A 21,780-nucleotide genomic window follows, 5' to 3' on the forward strand; every position below is an offset into this window, starting at 1 on the left:
TGTGTTTGTTCCCTTTTTGTGTGTCTGTAGTATGTCTAGATCTAGGAGTCTGTACTTTGTTCGTGTCTTGTTGTTAGAGTCCGTTCATAGGAACCGTTGCATTGAAATTCGTCTTATTCTTTTTCTTGTCTTTCATGCTTGAGGACAAGCATGGTTTAAGTGTGAGCAGTTGATAAGGCTAATTTCATGCATAGGTCTAGGGGATAAATTCATGACCTTACGGGGTCTAACACACGTCTTAAGGCCAGGTATGTAGAAGAATTTTGCCAGGTCCAATAAGAGAGAGGACAATCACATGGTCCCGAGGAAACTGGCGAAAAAGTGAGCATTGTGGAGGAAATTGCAAGACGGAGGAAATCTCAGAGCTGAAGGGTAGAATGGAGATTTCTACGAAGGCTTCTAGAAGATTATGTCCGCGCCTATATAAGGAAGGAAGCATGCATTCTAGAGGGACCTTCTCGGTGGAGGCCTCGTTTACGGATTGTAGCTAGGAGCTCACTTTTCTCTTACACACTTGAGTTCTTTTGGGAAATTCGGGGGTTCCTGTTTGGGTTCAATTCCTGTTTACAGTAGTTTTATTTCGGTGTACCACCGTCCTGTCGAGGGCGAAGAAATAATTTCCAATTTATTTCTCGTTATTTTGTGGATTCACGAGCTTCGCTGTTCGAAGCTCGGCACTCTGTTTACCCTTATTCTGTGGGTTTATGCAAGTATTTTCTATAATGTTGATGGTGTTTGTTTCTGCTTCAGTACTGTGTTTTTCTGGAGTTCGTGCTAGTACTTGTTTTGGATGCTTTTCGCATTGCTCACTGAATCTGAGTAGAATTGTTTGAATTGGTTGTTGATCGGAGTAGATCTTTAGAATCGGAAGTTATGGGATGATTCTGGTTGTTGTAGGACTCGGATCGCTTGGATCCGGAGTGGATTAAGCATCCGATGAGAGATCTGAACAGAGTTGGTTTAATTTGATGCCTAGCCTTCGTGTTTTATATCGCTCCGTCTAGTTTATGTAGATCTGTGTTATTTCCGGTTTGTTGCAAGTTTCCGACGACCAAACTTTTATATTCTGTTCGAATCAGGGTATGTGCTCTGTTTCCTTCATCTTCGTGTCTGATTCAGCTAGAGAAATGCATGTCGTTGTTAGTTAAATTCCCAGTTCGTTATTAGCAGCTTTTCTGCCGTACCTGCTATTTCTGGAATGATGGTCCCCACTGTTATTCGTTTTCTGTCTAGCTAAATTAGGTAGTCGTTTACACGGTCTAGGAAGTGAATTTAATATCTAGCAGTCATGAGGAAGTTTGATCTCAGCATCTTTACAGTTTTCTAGGTCTAGTGTTACATTTCTTGCCTAGGTCTAGTTGTAGTTATATCTCAACCCAGTTTGCGTGGCAGCAGCTGCCTTTGTCAAGAGTCTCTAAATGCTTTCTTACGTGTCCGTCTTCGTGGGATCGACCCCTACTTCTCTATACTAATCCATAGTATTCGGGTTGAGGGATCTTTGAAGGGGAGTTTTGTGTGTACAACGACAGAGCATTCCGTGTTCCATTGAGTTCCTAGACCAAGTGATCTAGTGGGTTCATAGGACTTGGTATCTCGACCTAGCACATCACATCACCCTCTCTCCCTTCAATAATACATCACACATGAAAAGATTAAGGCATAATTCTCACTCGGGTAATAGCATGAATCAAGGCAAACAAGAAATTCGTTACTTATGCACCTATCACTCGGGTGGTCATTTTCGACCCCTTTCTGACTCTCCGAAGCTGAATTTGAGACACACGGCCAGGTGAATTACAGGGTAATAATTCACCCAGCCGCGTGAGATTTCTGGACAATGTTCATAAAACTGCTATAACTTCTTCTACGGGACTCCACTTGAGGCGTTAAAGATACCCATGTGAAGCACTTCTACGGGACTCCGCTTGGGGGCTGATTGGACTTTAAAATCTCCAGTAAAACTTTCTCAAACCAAGGCTGTTGCACATCGACATATTTTGTACCTTTTTTTACACATTCTTAACAAAATGATCAACATACCAACATAATAGAAAAGTAGATATAAACACGCCTAATAATAGATGAAATATGATCAAATTCATACAAAACCACCCTCTAAAACCATGTAAAATCCAAGTATGTCAGCTCACAACAACACCTTCAGAACAACATGCAAACGAATAACGACGTGGTGCATAAGCTACAGGACGCCCAACAGGGACAAAAGGCGGCCATGGATATGTTTGCAAAACAACTTTCTTAGATAGCTACTTCCTTAAGTGAGATGCGTGGGAACGAAGGAAGAATCCCGGCTACAGTCAAGCCACCGAATAGGACAAACATCAACCAAATCACCTTGAGATTAGGACGAGAGTACTAAGGGACCGACAATGAAGATTAATGAAGGAGTACCTACTGTGGTAAGCGAGGAATGAGATAACTCGGTCTAGCAGAATGAAGATACTGAAACAGGGGAAGCGGAAACATGGGATGGACATCTAGATCGATGACTTGAGGAAGCCACTACCCCAGATGGCTGAACCGTTCCCCCTAAGTCCATGAACTGAAGTGGAGAGTGAAAAAATAAGGATGGAAATTGAAGAGTCTTCCAAGGGAAATTCCAGCAACACAGTCAAGCAAGTTAAACCATTCCCTTATCGAGAGGGGAGGTCACGAAGAAGAAAAAAGATCCCGTGGATTTCATGGAATTTCTTGGCAAACTGGAGATCAACCCACCATTCCTACAAGCCTCTGAAATTACCTCTTTTCAACAAGTCATCAAGGAATTTTTGCTAGGAAGACCAAATCCGATGGGAAGATAGTGATCGGAGAGAGTGTTTTAGCGGTAATCCAAAGAGGAGGATGCCATCAAAGCAGGACCGACCCATGCATGTTTACCTTGCCTATTTCAATTGGAGATGTGAAAGTCGAGCATGCATGTGTGATCTAGGTACGTCTATCAATGTGTTGCCGCTTTCAATTTACCTTGTTCTGGCCGCCGTTCTCAAACCAGCAACACTCATCCATCTTCTCCATCTCTCTCGACCAATTCCTTCCATCTCTTTTGTGCCCATCACCCGTAGCAAAATGTCTAGGTAAGGAAGTCTAGAATTTTGTTCATCTGTTGAATTTCCTTTGTATTTAGAGTTGGTTTCCATCGCTAAAGCAAATGAAAAGATACTTTTCTTTAATTTGTTGTGTTAATTAATTGATTTTCAGAGAAAAACTCTAAAGTTATTTTTTTCATGATATATTTTTTAAAAAAAATAAACTCCTATAGAAAGGAGGAAATTATTACAAATAAACTCTTATAGAAGAGGAGGAAATTAGGACATATTGAATGCTTGAGGATCTAGGATATGAATTTCGTGGGATCGAATATAACAAAGTATTAATAATATATATAATATTATATTTTAAAAACTATTAAAATAATAAAATTTAACTAGTTCTATTTTTTAAAGTACATTTCTAAGAGTTTTCATATCTAAATATTACTCCTATAAAATTGTTGAAGTAAAATCATGGTTTCAATAATTTAAATATTTATTTATAAATTTATATTTAAATAATAATTTCTTTGTTATTTATCAATAATATGAATAAAATAAAATTTAAGTAAAATTATGTGTTTTAAAATATTTTTTTATAAATTTATATTTAGATATTTTTAAATAATATTTCTTGGTTATTGTCAATAATTTGAATGAAATAGAATTACAATGGATTGGCCAATAAAAAAATGAAAATTACGTATAGAATTAGAAGGGGAATGACCATTAAATAACAATAACAATCAAACCAATTTACTTATTCAATTAAATCAGTCATTAACTTTTTAAGTGAGCCTGGATTTGAAAAAAGGGAAGAAACGGTTGTCTTCCTCGACTCATTTAGTGAGCCCTCGATTTGAAAAAAGGAAGAACTCTGAACTTTTCTGCCTCCGGACTTCCCCATATTCCTCCTCTAGTCTTCACAACAAGTTTTCTTATTCCCCTCTTGTTTATCTTCAAATACTGAAGGATTCGGAGGAGGTGGACCTTCCGTGGGGTCGGAGGTCAAAGGTCGATTATTCAAGTTTTCCGGCAATGCTCGGTGGCTGGCGGTGGGGTCGGCCGACCCCACTTGGGTCCGTCAGTGATTATAGTCCGAGTAGAATGGAGAGTCAAGCCGCACCGAGAAGCCTCTCGCTAAACCTCCGCCGCCGTTCCTCTCAACAGCCACCGCGTCTTCAGGTAATCAGTTTGTATTTTCTTTTTTTTTTCTTTGTATAGTTTAGATCAATTTGTTCATCATTTTGGGGGTGTTTTAAATGGATTGATTACGTTTTTGCTTAGATTACATGGTTTAGGTCAGTGTGGCTGAGGGCTGCTGAATCCATAGTAGCATCACCTAATTTAGTATTGTTACATTGTGCATTTAGAGTTGATTTTGAGAAGAAGAAAAGGTTGAGTTTGACCAATGAACACAACAAGATCCCCTCTTCTACTTGAAATTACTAAATAAGGGGAGCATCTTTATCTAGATGAGTAGGGCTGTACCTAGTAGTGTTGCCTTGAGCATTTTCTCTGTGTTGGATAAAGTCCGTCCAATTTTGAGAAGTAAATGATTTTGTGCACTAATTTGTTAATCCTTGTTCGAATGAGTGTGGCTACTGGCTAAATTTTCCTAGTTTCTTTCTCAGCTCTCAGAGTGTGATCTGTTCGATTAGAAAATGGTTAGAAAATGGTATGTGCTTCTCCTTGGTGAAATCTGATTTTTTCCACCATCTTTCTACATCGATAGATGTTTAGGCCAATCTGATCAAATTCTGGAATGCTTAATTGCATAGCTAGTGAAATAACTACACCAGCCGGTGAATATGGATTACAAGACCTATTAATACACCAGTCGGTGAAAAGGTTGGGAAAATGAATTTATGCTGCTTCTAAACAAGACCAAGTGCATTTCTTATATTTCCGTCTTTTACTCTCTCTCTTTGATCTGTTTCTGGAAGAAAAGTTAATTAAGGCTTTCTTGTGACTTTTGTTTCACTGGTAGGTTTCATGATTTAGTTTAAATAAATTTGGAAGCCTTTATCAAGATTAAAGAAATACATAGGCCTTGCATGTTTCCGTGTCATGTAATCATTGATTTATATCATGTCTGAAAAACATACGCACTTTTAACCAACTGGATGATGAAGTTCCTTCCAGTGTATACTAAGTAGGTCCTAAATGGTAAGGCCACATGATTTACAGTGTGGAGAGTTACAATGGTCTCTTGATATTTTCTCTGTGCTAAATGTGGATTTTGTTGATGTTTTTTCGGTTGAGTGGGATTTACTTATTAGAGCAATAATACTAGCAATAACTGATAAAAATTTGTTCAAAGTGTTGTGTTAATTTAGTCCATTGTGTATGGGTTTGGAATTCATATTGTTTGGATTTTGTCCTTGTTGCATTGTAACTTTGTTTACATGCAGTCCAAACGATTGATGGGGAAATAGATAAACAAATTTCTGTTTGGAGAAAGCACAGAGAAGTGTTGTGCCACTTTTTCTTATGCCAGCCTTTATGCGCAAGGTCAAATGAGCTCTTTGTGCTAAGCCAGGCCACTTATCACATTCACAACGAGTTTATGAGGTGATTCTTTGAAAAATTCTAGGACATCTAGTTGATTCACGTGGCCAGATATATAGTCTCTAGTTCATCTTTGTGATCTTTATTTGTATCTCATTTAATTTTGTCATTTTATTTGCAATATTTTCTGTTTTCTAGGCCAGAATCGGTCCACCCACCCGGAGCTCAAATGTATTTCTACTTCTCCCCCCGCTTAGTCAGGAGGTGGATTTTCCATGATATCTGCATCTCTACTTCTGACCAAATAAGTGGTAGCATGTGGTAGCATTTACTCATCTGGCCTTGTTAGCATTGGAATTGGTGCTATGCCCCAGACACTGGAAATTGGCTCTGACGATATAGAACCTGTTGGATCCCAGATTCCCATACAAGGTTTGTTTAGTTTATGGTTTCTTTTGATTTTCATATCAATTATTAATTATTAGTTGTTGTTTTCCTATGAGTAAACCCTGCGAGCAACAAAAACAAAAAAGTAATCAAATTAGTAAAATTATGGTAATCGTTTTCAGTTCCTTCATCTCACATTTCAATTGGTGATGGTCCACAAACTCCGAAAACGACATCATTCCTTCAGTCTCTCATGCTTTACCCAGCTACTGATGGAACCTTCCAGTTACGCAAAAGTGACTACATTCTGTTACATATCAGCCGTTATTTCCTTGTGCACATTTTTACCTTGTGCATTTTATTCACGTAGGAACCAGGAAATGCTGCACATCCTACTAATGCAGCTCAGTCTTCCGAGCATCCTGGGACAAAAGCCACTTATAAGCTTTGGTGATGCATTAGATATGTACCATACCATCTCAGAGAAGGTATATATACTACGTGCCATAACTCTTTAAATGTCAGTTTCTTAAATCTAGTGCCCAAAAAATTGCCTCGCTTATGGTTGGACGGAGGGAGTACAAAATTACAAACTATAGTTATAGGTTTATTTTACTATTATCTAAGTTGGTATCCTCCAATATGTTGATGTCAACTTATTATGTGGTATTTTTTTTTCTAAAATGACGTGGTGGAATGAGCCTAAAACTTTTAGAATGCTCACTTTTCCAACTCTTGATATGATCATGCGTTTTACCTAGACTTCAATTGAAGAATCCACATCAATATGGTATGAATGTTAGATAATGAGCTAATTACTTGTCTAAAGCTGCATTAGTTTGCATCATGGGCATTAGATTCCTATGTAGGTGAATTACTACTTATATAACTGGTTGCAAAGAACTGAGCTTAAGCAGATTGTTCTTGCTTTGCTCAAAGTACGCACTAATTCTCCAATGATGCATTGTATAATTTCGTATGCCGGCCTTGGTTTAGATGTGGGAATGATGTCAATCCTACATTGTATGTAAAATTAATGTTCAAAATGTATTTATTATTTTGTTAAGATTTATATGTTTTTCCATGTTATTAGAATGAGTTGTTTGGATGATAAAACCTCATTTTCATATATTTCTACATATGTGTGCCTGCATTAGATAATGAAGCACTAGTATGAATAGCAGCTTCTGAAAAGGTTACAAATTCTGTTGGATTCTTTATCTAGAACTTGCTGTCCAACATATTAGGTTGTATTTAAGTTGATACTTTTGAATATGCACTTACTTGTTACTTATGTTGTACTTCATTTCTTTATTTTTATTTATCAGCTGATTTATATAATTGAATTTGTTTGTTTTGTATTTGTTGTGTAGGAGTTGAGGAGGAGCTAACTTCTAAAGGGGTTATTAGTGTAGACTTCATTTTTCTCATGGGTTGATCTGCAAACTTAGTTGTTGCTTACTAACTTCTGGAGTCCTAGGTTTCCCATGCTTCAAATAAGTGATAACAGTGTTCTTTGTTGTCCGATTTCTTGAGCTAAGGAGAGAGAACAATTCCGGTTTTGAAAAATTAATTGAAAAAGTCATAGGGCCGATCGACTGAATGAGAGCTTTATGAGTTGCAATCTTGTTGATATTGGTGCATAAAAATGATTTAGGCAATAGGAATAAAAGCCTCATATCCAAATTATCACATGCATGACCCTGCATAAACCCCTAGTGAGCCAGTTTGAGCCCAAAAGCCTAATTTCTTTGTTGAAAATTTTGATGTCACTATATCAGCTTACCTATTATATCCATTTGTTGGCCTATATTTTCTTCCCTAGTCACCAAAATTAAAGTACTAGCACATCCTTGGGAGGGTATTATGGTGGCAACATAAAGATGGAAGTTTTGGACCATTCATTAGGTGGTATTCATTTGTACTGAGATACTAAGTGAGTGAAAAGCTGTCACTTCAAACGAAAATAGAATAAAAAGGCAGCCTTTCATGTGTAAAAAAAGCCAAGGCTATGAAAAAAAGAAAAAAGACAGCCTTTCATGAGTAAAAAAAAGCCAAGGCTAGAAAAAAAATATTTAAAAAGGCAGCCTTTCATGTGTAAAAAAAAGCCAAGGCTAGAAAAAAAATAAATAAAAAGGCAGCCTTTCTTGAGTAAAAAAGCCAAGGCTAGAAAAAAAATAAATAAAAGGCAGCCTTCTTGAGTAAAAAAAAGCCAAGGCTAGAAAAAAAATATCGAGCGAAAAATAGAAATGATAAAAGAAAGCTCAAAAGAATAAGTTGACTTGGTTAGATGGTCACTTCGTTAGATGGTCACTTGGTTAGATGGTCGAAAAATCTCATGTTTGGGTGTTGAGCTGTGAGAAATTTGTACGCATTGACTGAGATGTGAAAGATGTTGTGATGGATGTGCTAGTATTTTAAGAATGGTGGTAAGCTACTTAACCATATATTATCCCACCTTTACCAAAAGCCCCGTTACATCCCAATGAATAAGACCTTTTCATTTATGCATCATATTGACTTGTGAGCGATGAATTTTGCTTGAATTTGGGAGAAAGATCTTATGTGCTTAAAATAAAGAATAGCCGGAAGAACTTCCCTTTAGGAATTAGTAACGATGGTTTGAGACTCCCAAGACACAACTCGAACTTATATTGAAACATGGGATGCCTAGGTCTTAAGGAATTAGTTCGTGTACAATTCTTGTTCGAAAGTTTTACCTGCGAGTGAATTCATGGTCGACCTAATTTCCCTACTGATTCGTTATCTTGACTTGAAGGAGAGGATTATCTAATATCTTCTGACTGTGCTTTATTGTCTAACTTGCTCGAGGGCTAGCAAGACTTAAGTTATGGGGGTGTTTGATGTGAGTGGGTAATTGTCTAACTTGTTCCTCGGAGTATACAATGGAATGGAGGGTATCGTATTACTGCTCCAAGTCAGTTTTGACCACTTCGATATTAAGTTGGTCTTGCTGTCTCCAAAATCTGAAGATCACGATACCAGGATGTGTGGTTAGTCATTCTCTTCGTTGTACATACATTTAGATATAATTTTTTGTTTAGTTGTAGGAAGTGGAATGCATACAACAATTTATTATTTTATTTCCTTGGATTCTTTCTACATGTTCTACTATACCTGTAACCCTTCTCTTGTCTGTATGTAGGAAAGAATTTCTATTTGAGTCAGATTAAAGAGCTGTGTGCCAATCCTATTTGAGGCGACTGAGATAATTTCTAGAGCACTCATTTCAGCTGGTAACTAATGATAATATCCTTTGCATCAATGTCTTGATTTACGTAATAACTATTAAAACAAAAGAAGTGAGGCGATAAAGGCTTGTTTGCATCAACGAAATTAATTGGTTTTAATTAGAAATAACATGTGACCTTGCAGGAATCACAAACAGAGTTGACACCGATGAATGGAATCCATCCACTGATACACATCTTCCTCGATTGATAACCTCTCTGGAAATGTTGTGATACACCCAAAATTTTAACTATTATTCCAGCAGTTGTGTTTGTCTACGACAGTTTGATCAACTAGCACGGGACCAAGTTTTCTATAGATTGCAAACTTGAGTTTGCTCGTACTGCTTGCTCATCTAAATTCTGCTGCTGGGCTGCGCTGCAAGCAAAACTCGTTCCTTTGTTGAGAGCTCTACTTTACTGTTGATCAGTTCCAGAGATGTCCACTGTTTTTCAATAACCATGTTCGAGCCTTGTTTCCATTCAATACACATCCAACACATGTTATCCTTGCTAGCCATATTCTTGCCAAGTCTCTTTTCTCAGCCCTCTTACAATTACTGCTCTTGAGGTAGCACTACAACTCCATCGTTTTGTAATCACAGTTTTCTTAGTGTGAAAAGCAATGGCTCGTTGAAGACGATAATCCCTAATTTGAATAATTTTTATGCTTAGGGCAAATAAAATCAAACTCAGGGGAGAAAGCTTTGGTTCTGCTTTCGGATAGAAGTGTTAGTTCATCCGATTTTCCTCCTCTTCACATCTTTTGTTGCATTCTACAAGAACTTTGCTCTTACTGTAAATTATCATTACAGGTTGTGACAGTTCCCACAGAAGACCTTCTACCAACTAATCCTCGGATACTTGACTAAGTTGATGATCTTCCACAACTAAGTTATTTGAGCGTTTAGTTCTTCACAATCTTCAATATAGATATTTACAAGATAATTTAAATGTAATTCTCTATTTTTTAGATCCTTTTTATTTTGTTTGTTTTTACTGATTGCTTCTAATCTTAAATCATTTTCTTGTATTTGCTTTGGATAGAGAATGGCAGGCTCTGGATTTTTGTCCGTCAATCCATATAAAAATGTCTAGGTATATGGGGATGATAAAGAAAGAAGCTTTTGGACACTCCTCATGCTTATGTTGTAGCTGATGCGGCATACAATGCAAGGATAGCAGGTGCTATATAACGGAGAAATGATTGCCTTATTAGCATATTGGTTTAGCAAGTTGCTAATTTTCACTTTTCGTTTTGCTATTTTTGATATTTGCAGATGAAGTAAGCCTGGCTATAATTATCAGGTTAGCTGCAGTTTTTGTTATGATATTCTTCCTTAGAGCATGCTGTAGTTTTCTTTGTAATAAATAGTGTTTGCGTGATTAACTTTATTTACCACTATTTGTTTGGTACCTGGTTTGAAGTTTAAGCTGAAAAGGTTAAGAGAGTGGACGGAAGGGGCACAAAATGAGGAAATTGACTGATAAGAAAGGAGGGAGGTGCAAAAAAAGAAAAAAAGAAAAAAAGAAAGAAAAAAAGAAAAAAAAGAAAGGAGGTGCAAAAAAGAAAAAGAAAAAAAAGTAAGATGGAGATGCATGCAAAAATAGAAGATAAAGCGTTGTTGGTGGAGATGGAATCAAGAACTGTTACAAGGGAGATAAGGAGTTGATATAGGAGAGGAATGAGGCTGACATAGGGGGGAACAAGATGAGGAAGTTGCCTGATAAGAAAGAAGGAGATGCTAAAAATAAGAAAGAAAGAAAGAAGGAGATGCACGCAAAGAAAGAAGATAAAGATCTGTTGGAGAGATGAAATTAACAACCTCATGAACTATTACAAGGGAGAAAAGGAGTTGAAGTAGGAGAGGAATAGGCTGACACAGTTCTGAACATGCAAGGGAAGAAGAGAAACTGCCCAGTCTAGGACATGCTCCAGATCCCATGACGTGCAGAAGCTGACCAACACAAGGTGACCCCCTTTCTTTTCTTTTATTCTTCTTTTTATTGGTTGGTCAGTGTTTTTAGTCTTCTTCCACACTAAGCCCAACTTGCAAGTACGCCCTTAGTGGGAGGAGGTGTTCATTATTGTCTTGCTTTTGTTTGTATTTTTGTGTACATGTTTTAGTAGCAAGTCGGACCTAGTGTACCTTCAAAGATGATTAATTCGTGCTTTTGTTTGATGAGTTCAGTTTTTAACAGCTGAGTGATTTAAGAATGATGGAATATTGAGTTTAAGTTGGATGAAAGCTACATTACGTGAAATTTGAGCCTTGATGTAAAACACTCTCTACTTTATTCTGAAGGACTTTATTTTGCATGTATTCTTCATGAGGTATGGTCAATATGCAATAGGCATCGAGGGCAACTAGGATAACCATGTTTGAGCCTTGTTTCCATTCAATGTACATCCAACACATGTTATCCCAGCTAGCCATATTCTTGCCAAGTCTCTTTTCTCAGCCCTCTTACAATCATTGCTCTTGAGGTAGCACTACAACTCCATCGTTTTGTAATCATAGTTTTCTTAGTGTGAAAAGCAATGGCTCGTTGAACACTATAATCCCTAATTTGAATAATTTTTATGTTTAGGGCAAATAAAATCAAACTCAGGGGAGAAAGCTTTGGTTCTAGTTTCGGATAGAAGTGTTAGTTCATCTGATTTTCCACCTCTTCACATCTTTTGTTGCATTCTACAAGAACTTTGCACTTACTGCATTATCATTACAGGTAGTGACAGTTCCCACACAAGACCTTCTACCAACCAATCCTCGGATACTTTACTAAGTTGATGATCTTCCACAACTAAGTTATTTGAGCGAGCCTTTAGTTCTTCACAATCTTCAGTATAGATATTTACAAGATAATTTAAATGTAATTCTCTATTCGAGAACCTTTTCATTTTGTTTGTTTATACTGATTGCCTCTAATCTTAAACAATTTTCTTGTCTTTGCTTTGCATAGAGAATGGCAGGCCCTATATTATTGTCAGTCAATCCATTTAAAATATCCAGCTATATGGGGATGATATAGCAAGTAGCTTGCTGATGCAACATGCAATGCAACGATAGCAGGTACTATATAATACCTTAAATACCTGGAGAAATGCTTGTCTTTTTAACATATTGGTTCGGCAACTTCCTAATTTTCTCATTCCATTTTGCTAACTTTTGATATTTACAGATGAAGTAAGCCAAGCTATAATTATCAGGTTAGCTGCAGTTTTTGTAATTATATTCTTCCTTTCTCTTTGCTGTAGCTTTGTTTATAATAAATAGTGTTTGTGTGATTAGATTTATTTGCTACCACTTGGTTTGGTACTCTGTTGAGGGACAAAATGAGGATGTTGGCTGATAGAAAAGAAAGAGATGCAAGCAAAGAAAGATGAAAAAGAGCTGTTGGAGAAGATGAAATCAGTAACCTCAAAAACCGTTACAGAGGATAAAAGGGTTGAAATAGGAGAGGAATGAGGCTGACACAGTTTTGGAGATGCAAGGGAAGAAGAGAAATCAAGACAGGCAAATGAGAATGCATACTTGACAAGGGAAAACTAGTGCCTGCATTGTGGAGTACCACTAGCTGACATCACAGGATCTCTCATCTACTTATGAGGGCTTGCGATAGAGAATGCAGCTTGATTTTTTCTCTCTAATAAAGGCGATGAAGATGGGATTTTCAACAGAGTTAACAACACCCCTGACAGATATTTTGGGATTCTCTAAATCCTGGATGAGTGCTTTGATGAAGAACAGAAGTAGGCTTAGTTTGCCCTTAATTTGTTTGGTATGATTGCTTTCATTTCATTATTTATTTTGAATTTTGAGCTCAAATGCTAAATGCTTATTGCCCTTTTAAAATAACCACGGGGTGTGGAAAGGTGTTCAGAATTTGTTGTAAGACGACTAAGATGTATGTTACCCTAAGTTATTGACCTTGCTTCCTCACATGCTAAAATGAGTAAATGGGTATGTTATTTGTTATCATGGTAGGTGATTACTAAAATAATAGGGAGATGCAGGCTTGTGTATGAAAAGATATACTCCCTCCATCCCACTCTAAGTGACACTTTTCTTTTGTGGGATGTTCCCACTCTAACTAATACAATTCTAAAAATAGAAACATCACTCTCTACATTTTCCCTCTCTTTCCACTTTACTCAAAAAACAACACTACATGAAATCCCATGCCGAATACGAAATGCTCCACTCAGAGTGGGACGGAGGGAGTAATACAATGTCTTTCTGGACCGGTGGGCTAAATAGAAGACCAAATCAAGCATAGTTTCTATAGAATGTTCTAATTTTTTTAGTATATTTCTTATCTGTGCACAATTTATTAATTCCTGCATATTTTTGTCTCCTTAGGGAACCTTAGATTCTATCAGAATTTGTAAAGAAGACTAGAAACATGCCTTCGAGAAGCTTGCTGCCGTTTTGTGACTGGGAACATATCATTTCTTGTAACTGATAATCAAAAGCACATCAAGGTTGTCTCTGATGAAGGTATCTGCATGTTCTAATCCATTTTCCCACCTCTTTTAATAGTCATCGTCTTTTCAAAACTTCGGGTTTTGTTATACTTGGAGGGTCCCCAAAGAGTATGAACTTTGGGTTCGGCACTGGTTTTAATGCATTATTGGTAAAGTAAGAGGGAGATAGATAGAGAATTTTTTTTAAACACCTCATTAGAGAGATGAAAGTTTCCAAAATTGAAAGTTCATACTCTTTGGAGACGGACGAAAAAGGAAATAGTGCATACTCTTTAGGGACGGAGGAAGTATATTTTTTTAGGAAATAAGTAGTTATACTGAAAGGAAGTTCCCATTGGGGATCTACTATGGGAAACTCATAATTGTACTAGAGGATTTGCTTGCATTTTTATTTCCTCTTAAAGTAAAGTGGCAGAACAGAATAGGGCAGAGCAGTTGTGACAGCATCAACATATCAAATTAGGCCAGACAAGCTTTAAAGTATAGAGACATATAGGAGAAGAGAATAAGTTGTATATCCAAAGTAAGAGATATTTCCATATGTGTAGGTAGTAGAAAGCTAGGGTTGCACCTAGATACAAAAGATATTCTACAACATCAAGATTAGTTTTATGCATATCAATTGATTTAACAATATAAATTAATTTCCCTATCCACAGCTATTACAAATGCTACTGGCTTGATTGGCTCTAGTGAGAAAGACCTGATTCTGACAAGATCAGCCCGGAGGTCACCGAATGTCTGACACATGAACAGGTTCATGATTTCAAAGATCAATAATTACTTACATAATGCATATTTTACAACTTGGTTTGATTGCTAAACCATCACACTTTTAAAAGGTTGATTTTCCCTCCTCATATTTAGGCAATCGACACAAGAGATGCATTGGCAATGTTTATTTATGTGAGCATGTTCGACTGGCTTGTGGAGAAGATAAACTTGTCACTTTCCTAGGGGAAAGGTGATATGGGGTGTTCAGTAAGGATCATTGATATGGATTTGAGTAACTTAAGGTATACAATGATTGATATTTTCCACAATGTATACTATGGTGTGTTTTGTCCCACTTTAAATAATCTTAGTTGGATGGTTGCTTTTTTGCACCTAAAGAATGGCTTTTTAGTATGAACTGTTTTGCATCAATTATGCTGACGAGCGGCTCCAGCATCATTTCGATCAACATCTCGTCAAACACGAGCAAGAAGTAAGCATCACAAAAGTTATTACAGTTTATTTCCTTCTGTCTTTCCTTCACAAAATAGAGCGTGCAAGGATTACAATTTGTGAATTCATAAGTAAATCTTTCTGCCTTAATTATCTGAATCATTAATGCATTAATCAACTTAATGTTAATTGTTTTGATTTCAAATTGTGCATTAAATATTTTAGCATAACCCTTATGATATATGAATTTTGTTATTGGTTTTGATGAAACATATTTACAATCAAAAGATTATGAGTTGGATGAAATTGACTGGAAAAGGATTTTGAAGACAACCAAGATTTTGTAGGTCCTTTTGAGAAGGTAATCAGGGTTCTTATTTTTGTATAGTAGGGTTTTCCTTTATCACGCAGCATTTTGATTGACATAGTTCTATTTATGTCTATGGGTGGGATGGGGAGAAGGCCACTAAAGCCATTTTCTGTTAATTAGTAACACATTATCTACTAATTGTTATTTTATTTTTGTCTGACTTTTACTTGCATTTGTTGAATAGATATGTTTTTAGTATCGAACAAATTATGTCTCTTAACTTATGGTGTGCTTGATCAGACATGTATTGGATTCATACTTAACATTTGCTTGTAAACTTAAACATCACTTCAGTACTAACCGTTGGTTTATGGAACACTTTATCTTGGGTTATTTTTGAGCTTTAATTGTACAGTGCCAATTTGGCCCACATCTGTAGAGGAGAGACCATCTACAGAATCAGCCCTACCTCAATTCCTTGGAGAGGAAGTTTTCAATCCCCAAGTATAAAAGCAATGCTCTGCCCTAATTGAAGTGGACGAGCAACCGGTAAGGAAAACAAAAATCCTCCTTTTCCCTTTGAATCTGTGACAGTTACAATTAGTTATATTGAATTCATTTTCCACTTTTAAATGCTTGCTAGCTAGTAGACAACAGAACAAAGCTTTGTCGATGTTAGCTTTTCTTTTCTCTACCAAAGAATGGTTGAGTTCTTTTGTCGCCATGTTGCTAAGATTCTGTTGTGATTGCTCCAATTTGTTAGTTTAGAATTTCAGTAACTTTGTTGAGAAGATCTATTGAATTTCCATGTTTCTGTATATTTTTACCAGCCTACCTATGATCTACTTGCATTACTCTCTATTTTTAGAATTTTGCTAAGTTTCCTCTGCATTTTTTTACCCCTTTATATAATGTTTACTACATGAGTTCTTTTGGAAGTTTTTAAAGAGTTTGTATGCTCTTAGATTAAGTTGACTGATCTCCATTTTCTAGCCATGTTTGTGAAGTTTCCAGCCCATTGTCTTTCATGCTTCAACTTTTGTTTAATGTCCACAGTTTCCTAAAACATGATTTCCACTCTCTTTTGAATCCAAGTTTATTTTTAGGTTATATTCTGTCTTTCAGTGTTCTCTTTCAAGCTTTCCAAAAGTAGGATGGAGGTCTCGATTTCCCACACTTAGTTAGATTCAGTTTACTCTCTTATTCCTAGTTCTCATATTTAAAATTCTAGTTTCCCATATTAGTGTTTAGGTCCACTTTAATCCTTAAGGAAGTGGTGGCTTACACCAAACCTCATATAAGCAACTTCATTGTTGTTGGGAATATGTAAGGTGCTAAAATATAGACCTGTAAGCATTCTTTTTAATGGTCAAGTTGAACCTTGAAAAGATATTATTTTTGTCTATTCTTAGTCATATTTTTCTGACATGGCTTTGCTATTTTGCGCACATCCAATGTTAAATTCTTCAATTATGAGCAATCCTTGAAAAGGTGAGTATGCATTTCAATATCAGTGAGTTTGTTCCCTAGTCTGCATATTTATGATTAACTGGAATTGACATTATTCCATATTTGACCGGTAAAGAATTGTTCAGTTGTTCCAAGGAGAGTGGCACTACCACATTTTCTATAAGCTCTGCTCTGTTGTCCCTTCTGGTCCCCAAGGTATGTACTCAGCTTTTCCCCAATTATTTAGTTTTCGACCTGTATCCAAGGAGAGTGGTCCTATCACATTTTCTGTAAGCGAATAAATTGCATATCCAAAGTAAGAGCGATCCCCATATGTGTAGGAAGTAGAAAGTTAGGGTTGCACCTGGATACAAAAGGTATTATACTACATCAAGATTATGTTTATGCTTACCTTTTTATTTAACAATCTAAGTTAATTTCCCTATCTACTGGTGTTACAAATGCTACTTGCTTGACAGCCTTATAGTGAGCGAGACCTGATGCTTACAATGTCAGCGCAGAAGGTACGAGCAGGAAATGATGAGGTCACCAAATCTCTGACACTTGAACAAGTTCATAATCAAAGATCAATATTACTTGCATAATGCTTATTTTCAGGATGTTTTGATTGCTAAACCGTCACACTTATGGTATGTTGATTTTCCCTCATATTTAGGTAATTGACATAAGATATGCTCTACCATTGTTTATTTGTGTGAGCTTGTCCTACTGGCTTGTGGTGCAGATCAACATGTCAGTTCCACGGGGAAAGATAACATGGAGTTAAGGTATACAATGATTAATATTTTCCTCAATATATATATAGTATGCTGTGATTTATCCCATTGTAAATAGTCTTTCTTTACCAACCCACTTTAATCAATCTACTTGTAGTCTTTGATTGCTTTTTACCACCAGAAGAACAGCACTTTTTACATCTGTTACGCTGACGAGCGGCTCCAGAACCATTTCAATCAACATCTCATGAAAACTTGAGCAAGAACCAAGCATCACACATAAAAGTCTTTACAATTTATTTACTTCTGTCTTCCTTCTCAAAATAGCGCCTGCAAGGATTACAATTTGTGAATTCATAAGTAAATTCTTCTGCCTTTATTATCTATATGATTAATAAACCTAATGCTTACTTCTTTCCTTGCAAATTGTGCATCAAATATTTTAGCATAAACATTCTAATGTAGGAATTTTGCTATTGGTGCTGGTGAAACATATTTACAATCACAAGAGTATAAGTTATATAGAATAGACTGGAAAAGGGTAGATTTTGAAAACAACCAAGATTGTGTGGGATCTGTGTTCTTATTATGGTATAGTAGGGTTGTCCTTTTCCGAGCAGCATTTTGACTGGCATAGTTCTATTTATGTCTATGTGTGGGATGGGGAGACGGGGCACTAATGTTATTTTCTGTTAATCAATAACCCATTATATCTGACTTTTACCTTAATTTGTTGAATAGATATATTTTAGTATTGAACAAATTGTGTCTCCTTACTCTTATGTTTACAATGGTGTTCTTGATCAGACACCTATTGGATTCATATCTATACTGCCAAAGCTACATATTTAACACATGCTGCTAAACTTTCAGCATCACTTCAGTACTAACCGTTGATTTAATGGAGAAACAGGTGGAACATTCAGCATTAAACATCATGCCGGGATGGTTAGTGTACTTGTCATTGTACTTTTGTGGAATATTTGTACACAACCAATAATTTAGATAAAGCAAGGGAACCTCTAGTAGGTTTGGCATTTTTCAGTTTACAAATAGAATTTTGCTCTCAGCAACTCATTGTTAGTGTTGACATTTGGTTTTAGAGTGGGCGCTCTATTAATCTGAACAAATAAAATCAAACTCAGGGGGAGAAAGCTTTGGTTCTGTTCTTGGACAGAAGTGTTAGTTCATTTATTTTTTTCATCACTTCACTGGTTTTGTTGTATTCTACAAGAATTTTGCACTTACTGCATTATCACTATTGGTTGTGACAGTTCCCACAGAAGACCTTCTACCAACCATTCAGAAGATACTTGACGAAGTTGATGATCATGCACAAGCTAAGTTATTTGAACAAGCCTTCAGTTCTTCACAGTCTTCAGCATAGATGTTTACAATTACTTGCATATACCTTAGTTTGTTCTCTTTGTTTGAGGGAAAGCATACTTCCAGTGTGAGGAGGTTTGGTGAGCCATATTTGTGACACTTTATGATGGGTTATTTTGAGCTTTAATTGTACAAATACCAACATAATTCTCTGAAACTTGTGTAGCAAATGGAGGAAAATGAATTCACGGGAAAATGGAGTTTGGAAATAACAGAAAAATGCTGCAAAAATGAGCTAAAAGAGAAAAAAATGGGAGTGCTAATAGAAGAATGGTTGAATTCTATCGTTCTTGTTGCTAAGATTCTGTTGTGATTGCTCCAATTAGTTAGTTTAGAATTTCTGAAAGTTTGTTGAGAAGCTCTATTGAATTCCATGTTACTGTTATTTTTCTAGCCTACCTATGATCTACTTGCATTGCTCTCTGTTTTAACCACATTAGTTTAGAATTTGCTAAGTTTCCTGTGAATGTATTTACCCCTTCATATGATGTTTATTACATACTTCTTTTCGAAGTTGTTAAAATCAATTTCTATGCTCTTAGATTAAGTTGACTGGTCTCTATTTTCTAGCAACTTCATTGCTGCTGGGAATATGTGTGGTGCTAAAATATAGACATGTAAGCATTCTTTTAATGGTCAAATTGAACCTTGAAAATATATTATTTTTTTCTATTCTTAGTTATATTTTTTTGACATGGCTTTGCCATTTTGCACACATCCAATGTCAAATTCATCAATTATGAGCAGTCCTTCAAAAGGTCAGTATGCTTATCAAAATCAGTGAGTTTGTTCCCTAGTCTGCATATTTATGATTCACTGGAATTGACATGATTTCATATTTGACCTGTAAAGAATTGTACAGGTTGTTCCATGAAGAGTGGTCCTATCACATTTTCTATAAGCTCTACTTTGTGTCCCTTCTGGTCTCCAAGGTTTGTACTAAGCTTTTCCCCAATTATTTAGTTTTCGACATGCAAATGTACCTTTTTCTCCTACATAAATGAAGATTATGGGAATAGTTCAAATACTTTTGGACGTGGTGATTACTCTGATATACTTTTTTCTATTATTATATCTGTGGCATACAAAAATCTTTTTTATAAGCTTGTATCATTTTTACTTAATAGCTGTTGGTGTTTCATTGTTAAGAACCTATTTTCTTTAAAACATACCAAAGCATGAATGTAACATATATTGTTGATGATGCATAAGTCATTGCACTTTTCTCTTAATAAAAAAATCATTTATTGCCTAAAACACATGTATAGCTTTTCTGGAAAATATTATAACCGGAAGCCTATGAGTAAATGATTTCTGATCCAAAACATTGATAATGAACAAAACCTTCATAATCTTATGGTCAATGACAGGTCTTGAATATGCACTGTATGGTTAGCTACACCCATTTGTTTTTGTCGTACACAGTCATTATTCAAGCACCCAACCACTTTTGTGTCTGGAGAGGTTATCTTTAGTGAAGAAACTGATCTTTTTACTGAGCTTTCTAATCTTTTTTAGCATATTTATTAATTATAGCATATGTTTCCACCCCTTAGTAGCCTTAGATTCTATAAAGATGACCAGGAACGCCTCAAAATGCTTGCTACAGTTTTGTGGCTGAGAAACAAAAGCACATCGAGGTTTTTCCTGATGAAGGTAAATGCAATTCTTTTTCCCAATCCTTTGTAATTAGTCCTCATCTTTTCAAAACTTCAGTTTTTGTTGTGTATTATATGGGAGATAATTAGTTACATTGAAGGGAAATTCTCATTGGGGGTCTGCTATGGGAAGTTGTAATTGTACTGGAGGATTTGCAAGCATTTCTAATTTTTCTTTTATATAAAGTCACGTAACAGAATAAAGGAGTGCAGCTGCGACAGCTGCAACATATCAGATTAGGTTAGATAGCGTATTAGGGCAGCGGTGGTGCGACAACGACATAGCAAATTCAAATTAGGAGAAGCGAATAAATTGCATAACCAAAGTAAGACAGATTCCCATGTGTAGGGGGAGTAGAAAGCTAGGGCAACACTTAGATACAAAAGATATTCTACAACATTAAGATTATGTTTATGCTTACCTTTTTTATTTAACAATCTAAATTAATTCTGTGTTACAAATGCAGCTTGCTTGACGGGCTGTAATGAGCAAGATCTAGTGCTTACAATGTGAAAGTACGAGCGGGATCCGTGCCATTTGAACAAGTTCTTAATTTTTTGTGTGTGCGCGCAGTGTAAATTTTGTGTATGAGTATTTAGTGTGTGTATTTCGTGTGTATAGCTCATGTATATTGTGTATAGTGTGTGGAGTTTGTTTGTCTTGTGTATAGTGTGTGTGCAGTGTATGTATTATGTGTATTTTGTGTATAGTGTGGCTAGTACAGTGTTTGTATTTTGTGTATATGTCACTGCAGCGTGTGTATTTTGTTTGTGTGTGTTGTATGTTTATAAGGTGTGCAGTATATTGTGTGTGTGTGTGTTTATAAGGTGTGGAATATGTATGTTTTGTATGTGTATTTTGTGTATAATATGTCTTTTTTATTATGTTTATAGTGTGTGTAGTACATAGTGGATGTATTTGTGTGTTTTACGTGTAATGTGTTCGGGGTGTGTTTAAATTGTGTATATTTTATGTATAGTGTAGTGTGTGTATAATGTGGAATCTGTGAATTTGTTGTGTGTGTGTGAAAAATGCGTTTATTTTTTTTTATTAGTGTTTATTTTATGTATGGTGTGTATTGTGCATTGTGTATTGTGTATTGTGTATTGTGCGGATTTTATTTAGTGTTCTATAGTGCGTGTGCATTGCGTATTTTATATAGTAGTGTTTATGTGTGTGTACACCGCGTGTATATCGTGTATAGTTGGTGTATTTGTGTGTTATATGTGTAATGTAATTTATATGTGTAATGTAATTTATATGCGGTGTAGTGTGTGTATAAAATGCAATATGTGAATTTGTAGTGTGTGTATAAAGTGTGTGTAAAATGGTGTTTATTTTTTGTATTGGTGTTTATTTATGTATGGGGTGTGTTATGCATCGT

General features: G+C 36.0%; 1 protein-coding gene and 2 long non-coding RNA genes across 14 annotated transcripts; all 3 read left to right on the forward strand.

Annotated features, from left to right (window-relative positions):
* Positions 1-3,920: 3,920 nt before the first annotated feature.
* Positions 3,921-5,809, forward strand: LOC121743452. Its single transcript, XR_006038279.1, has 3 exons — positions 3,921-4,235; positions 5,465-5,624; positions 5,760-5,809. It is a non-coding gene; the product is annotated as an uncharacterized LOC121743452 (long non-coding RNA).
* LOC121743440 lies at positions 5,810-7,969 on the forward strand. Its single transcript, XM_042136755.1, has 4 exons — positions 5,810-5,993; positions 6,131-6,233; positions 6,319-6,436; positions 7,322-7,969. Exons 1-4 carry the CDS (start codon positions 5,927-5,929, stop codon positions 7,337-7,339), a joined length of 306 nt encoding a protein of 101 aa, XP_041992689.1. The 5' UTR covers positions 5,810-5,926; the 3' UTR covers positions 7,340-7,969.
* A 158-nt stretch (positions 7,970-8,127) lies between these two features.
* Positions 8,128-20,286, forward strand: LOC121743442. 12 transcript variants are annotated; one of them, XR_006038266.1, is made up of 19 exons: positions 8,128-8,962; positions 9,115-9,205; positions 9,345-9,770; positions 9,875-9,930; positions 10,015-10,154; positions 10,247-10,384; positions 10,480-10,507; positions 10,628-11,171; positions 11,930-12,073; positions 12,164-12,273; positions 12,383-12,410; positions 12,493-12,982; positions 13,564-13,701; positions 14,348-14,444; positions 14,556-17,264; positions 17,360-19,354; positions 19,485-19,495; positions 19,600-19,669; positions 20,108-20,286. It is a non-coding gene; the product is annotated as an uncharacterized LOC121743442 (long non-coding RNA). The 12 variants fall into 12 exon arrangements; XR_006038263.1 differs by having other exon boundaries at positions 19,590-20,286; XR_006038264.1 differs by having other exon boundaries at positions 19,600-20,286.
* Positions 20,287-21,780: the final 1,494 nt, after the last annotated feature.

This window comes from Salvia splendens, chromosome 8 (assembly GCF_004379255.2).
Source record: "Salvia splendens isolate huo1 chromosome 8, SspV2, whole genome shotgun sequence".
Classification (NCBI taxonomy): Eukaryota; Viridiplantae; Streptophyta; class Magnoliopsida; order Lamiales; family Lamiaceae; genus Salvia; species Salvia splendens.

Bases quoted from the DNA above. Each gene is read 5' to 3' on its own strand.
- LOC121743440 (XM_042136755.1), top strand. From the start codon at position 5,927: ATGCCCCAGACACTGGAAATTGGCTCTGACGATATAGAACCTGTTGGA. The intron at 5,994-6,130 runs GTTTGTTTAGTT...AATCGTTTTCAG, and splicing joins ATCCCAGATTCCCATACAAG to TTCCTTCATCTCACATTTCA. The intron at 6,234-6,318 runs GTTACGCAAAAG...TTATTCACGTAG, and splicing joins GCTACTGATGGAACCTTCCA to GAACCAGGAAATGCTGCACA.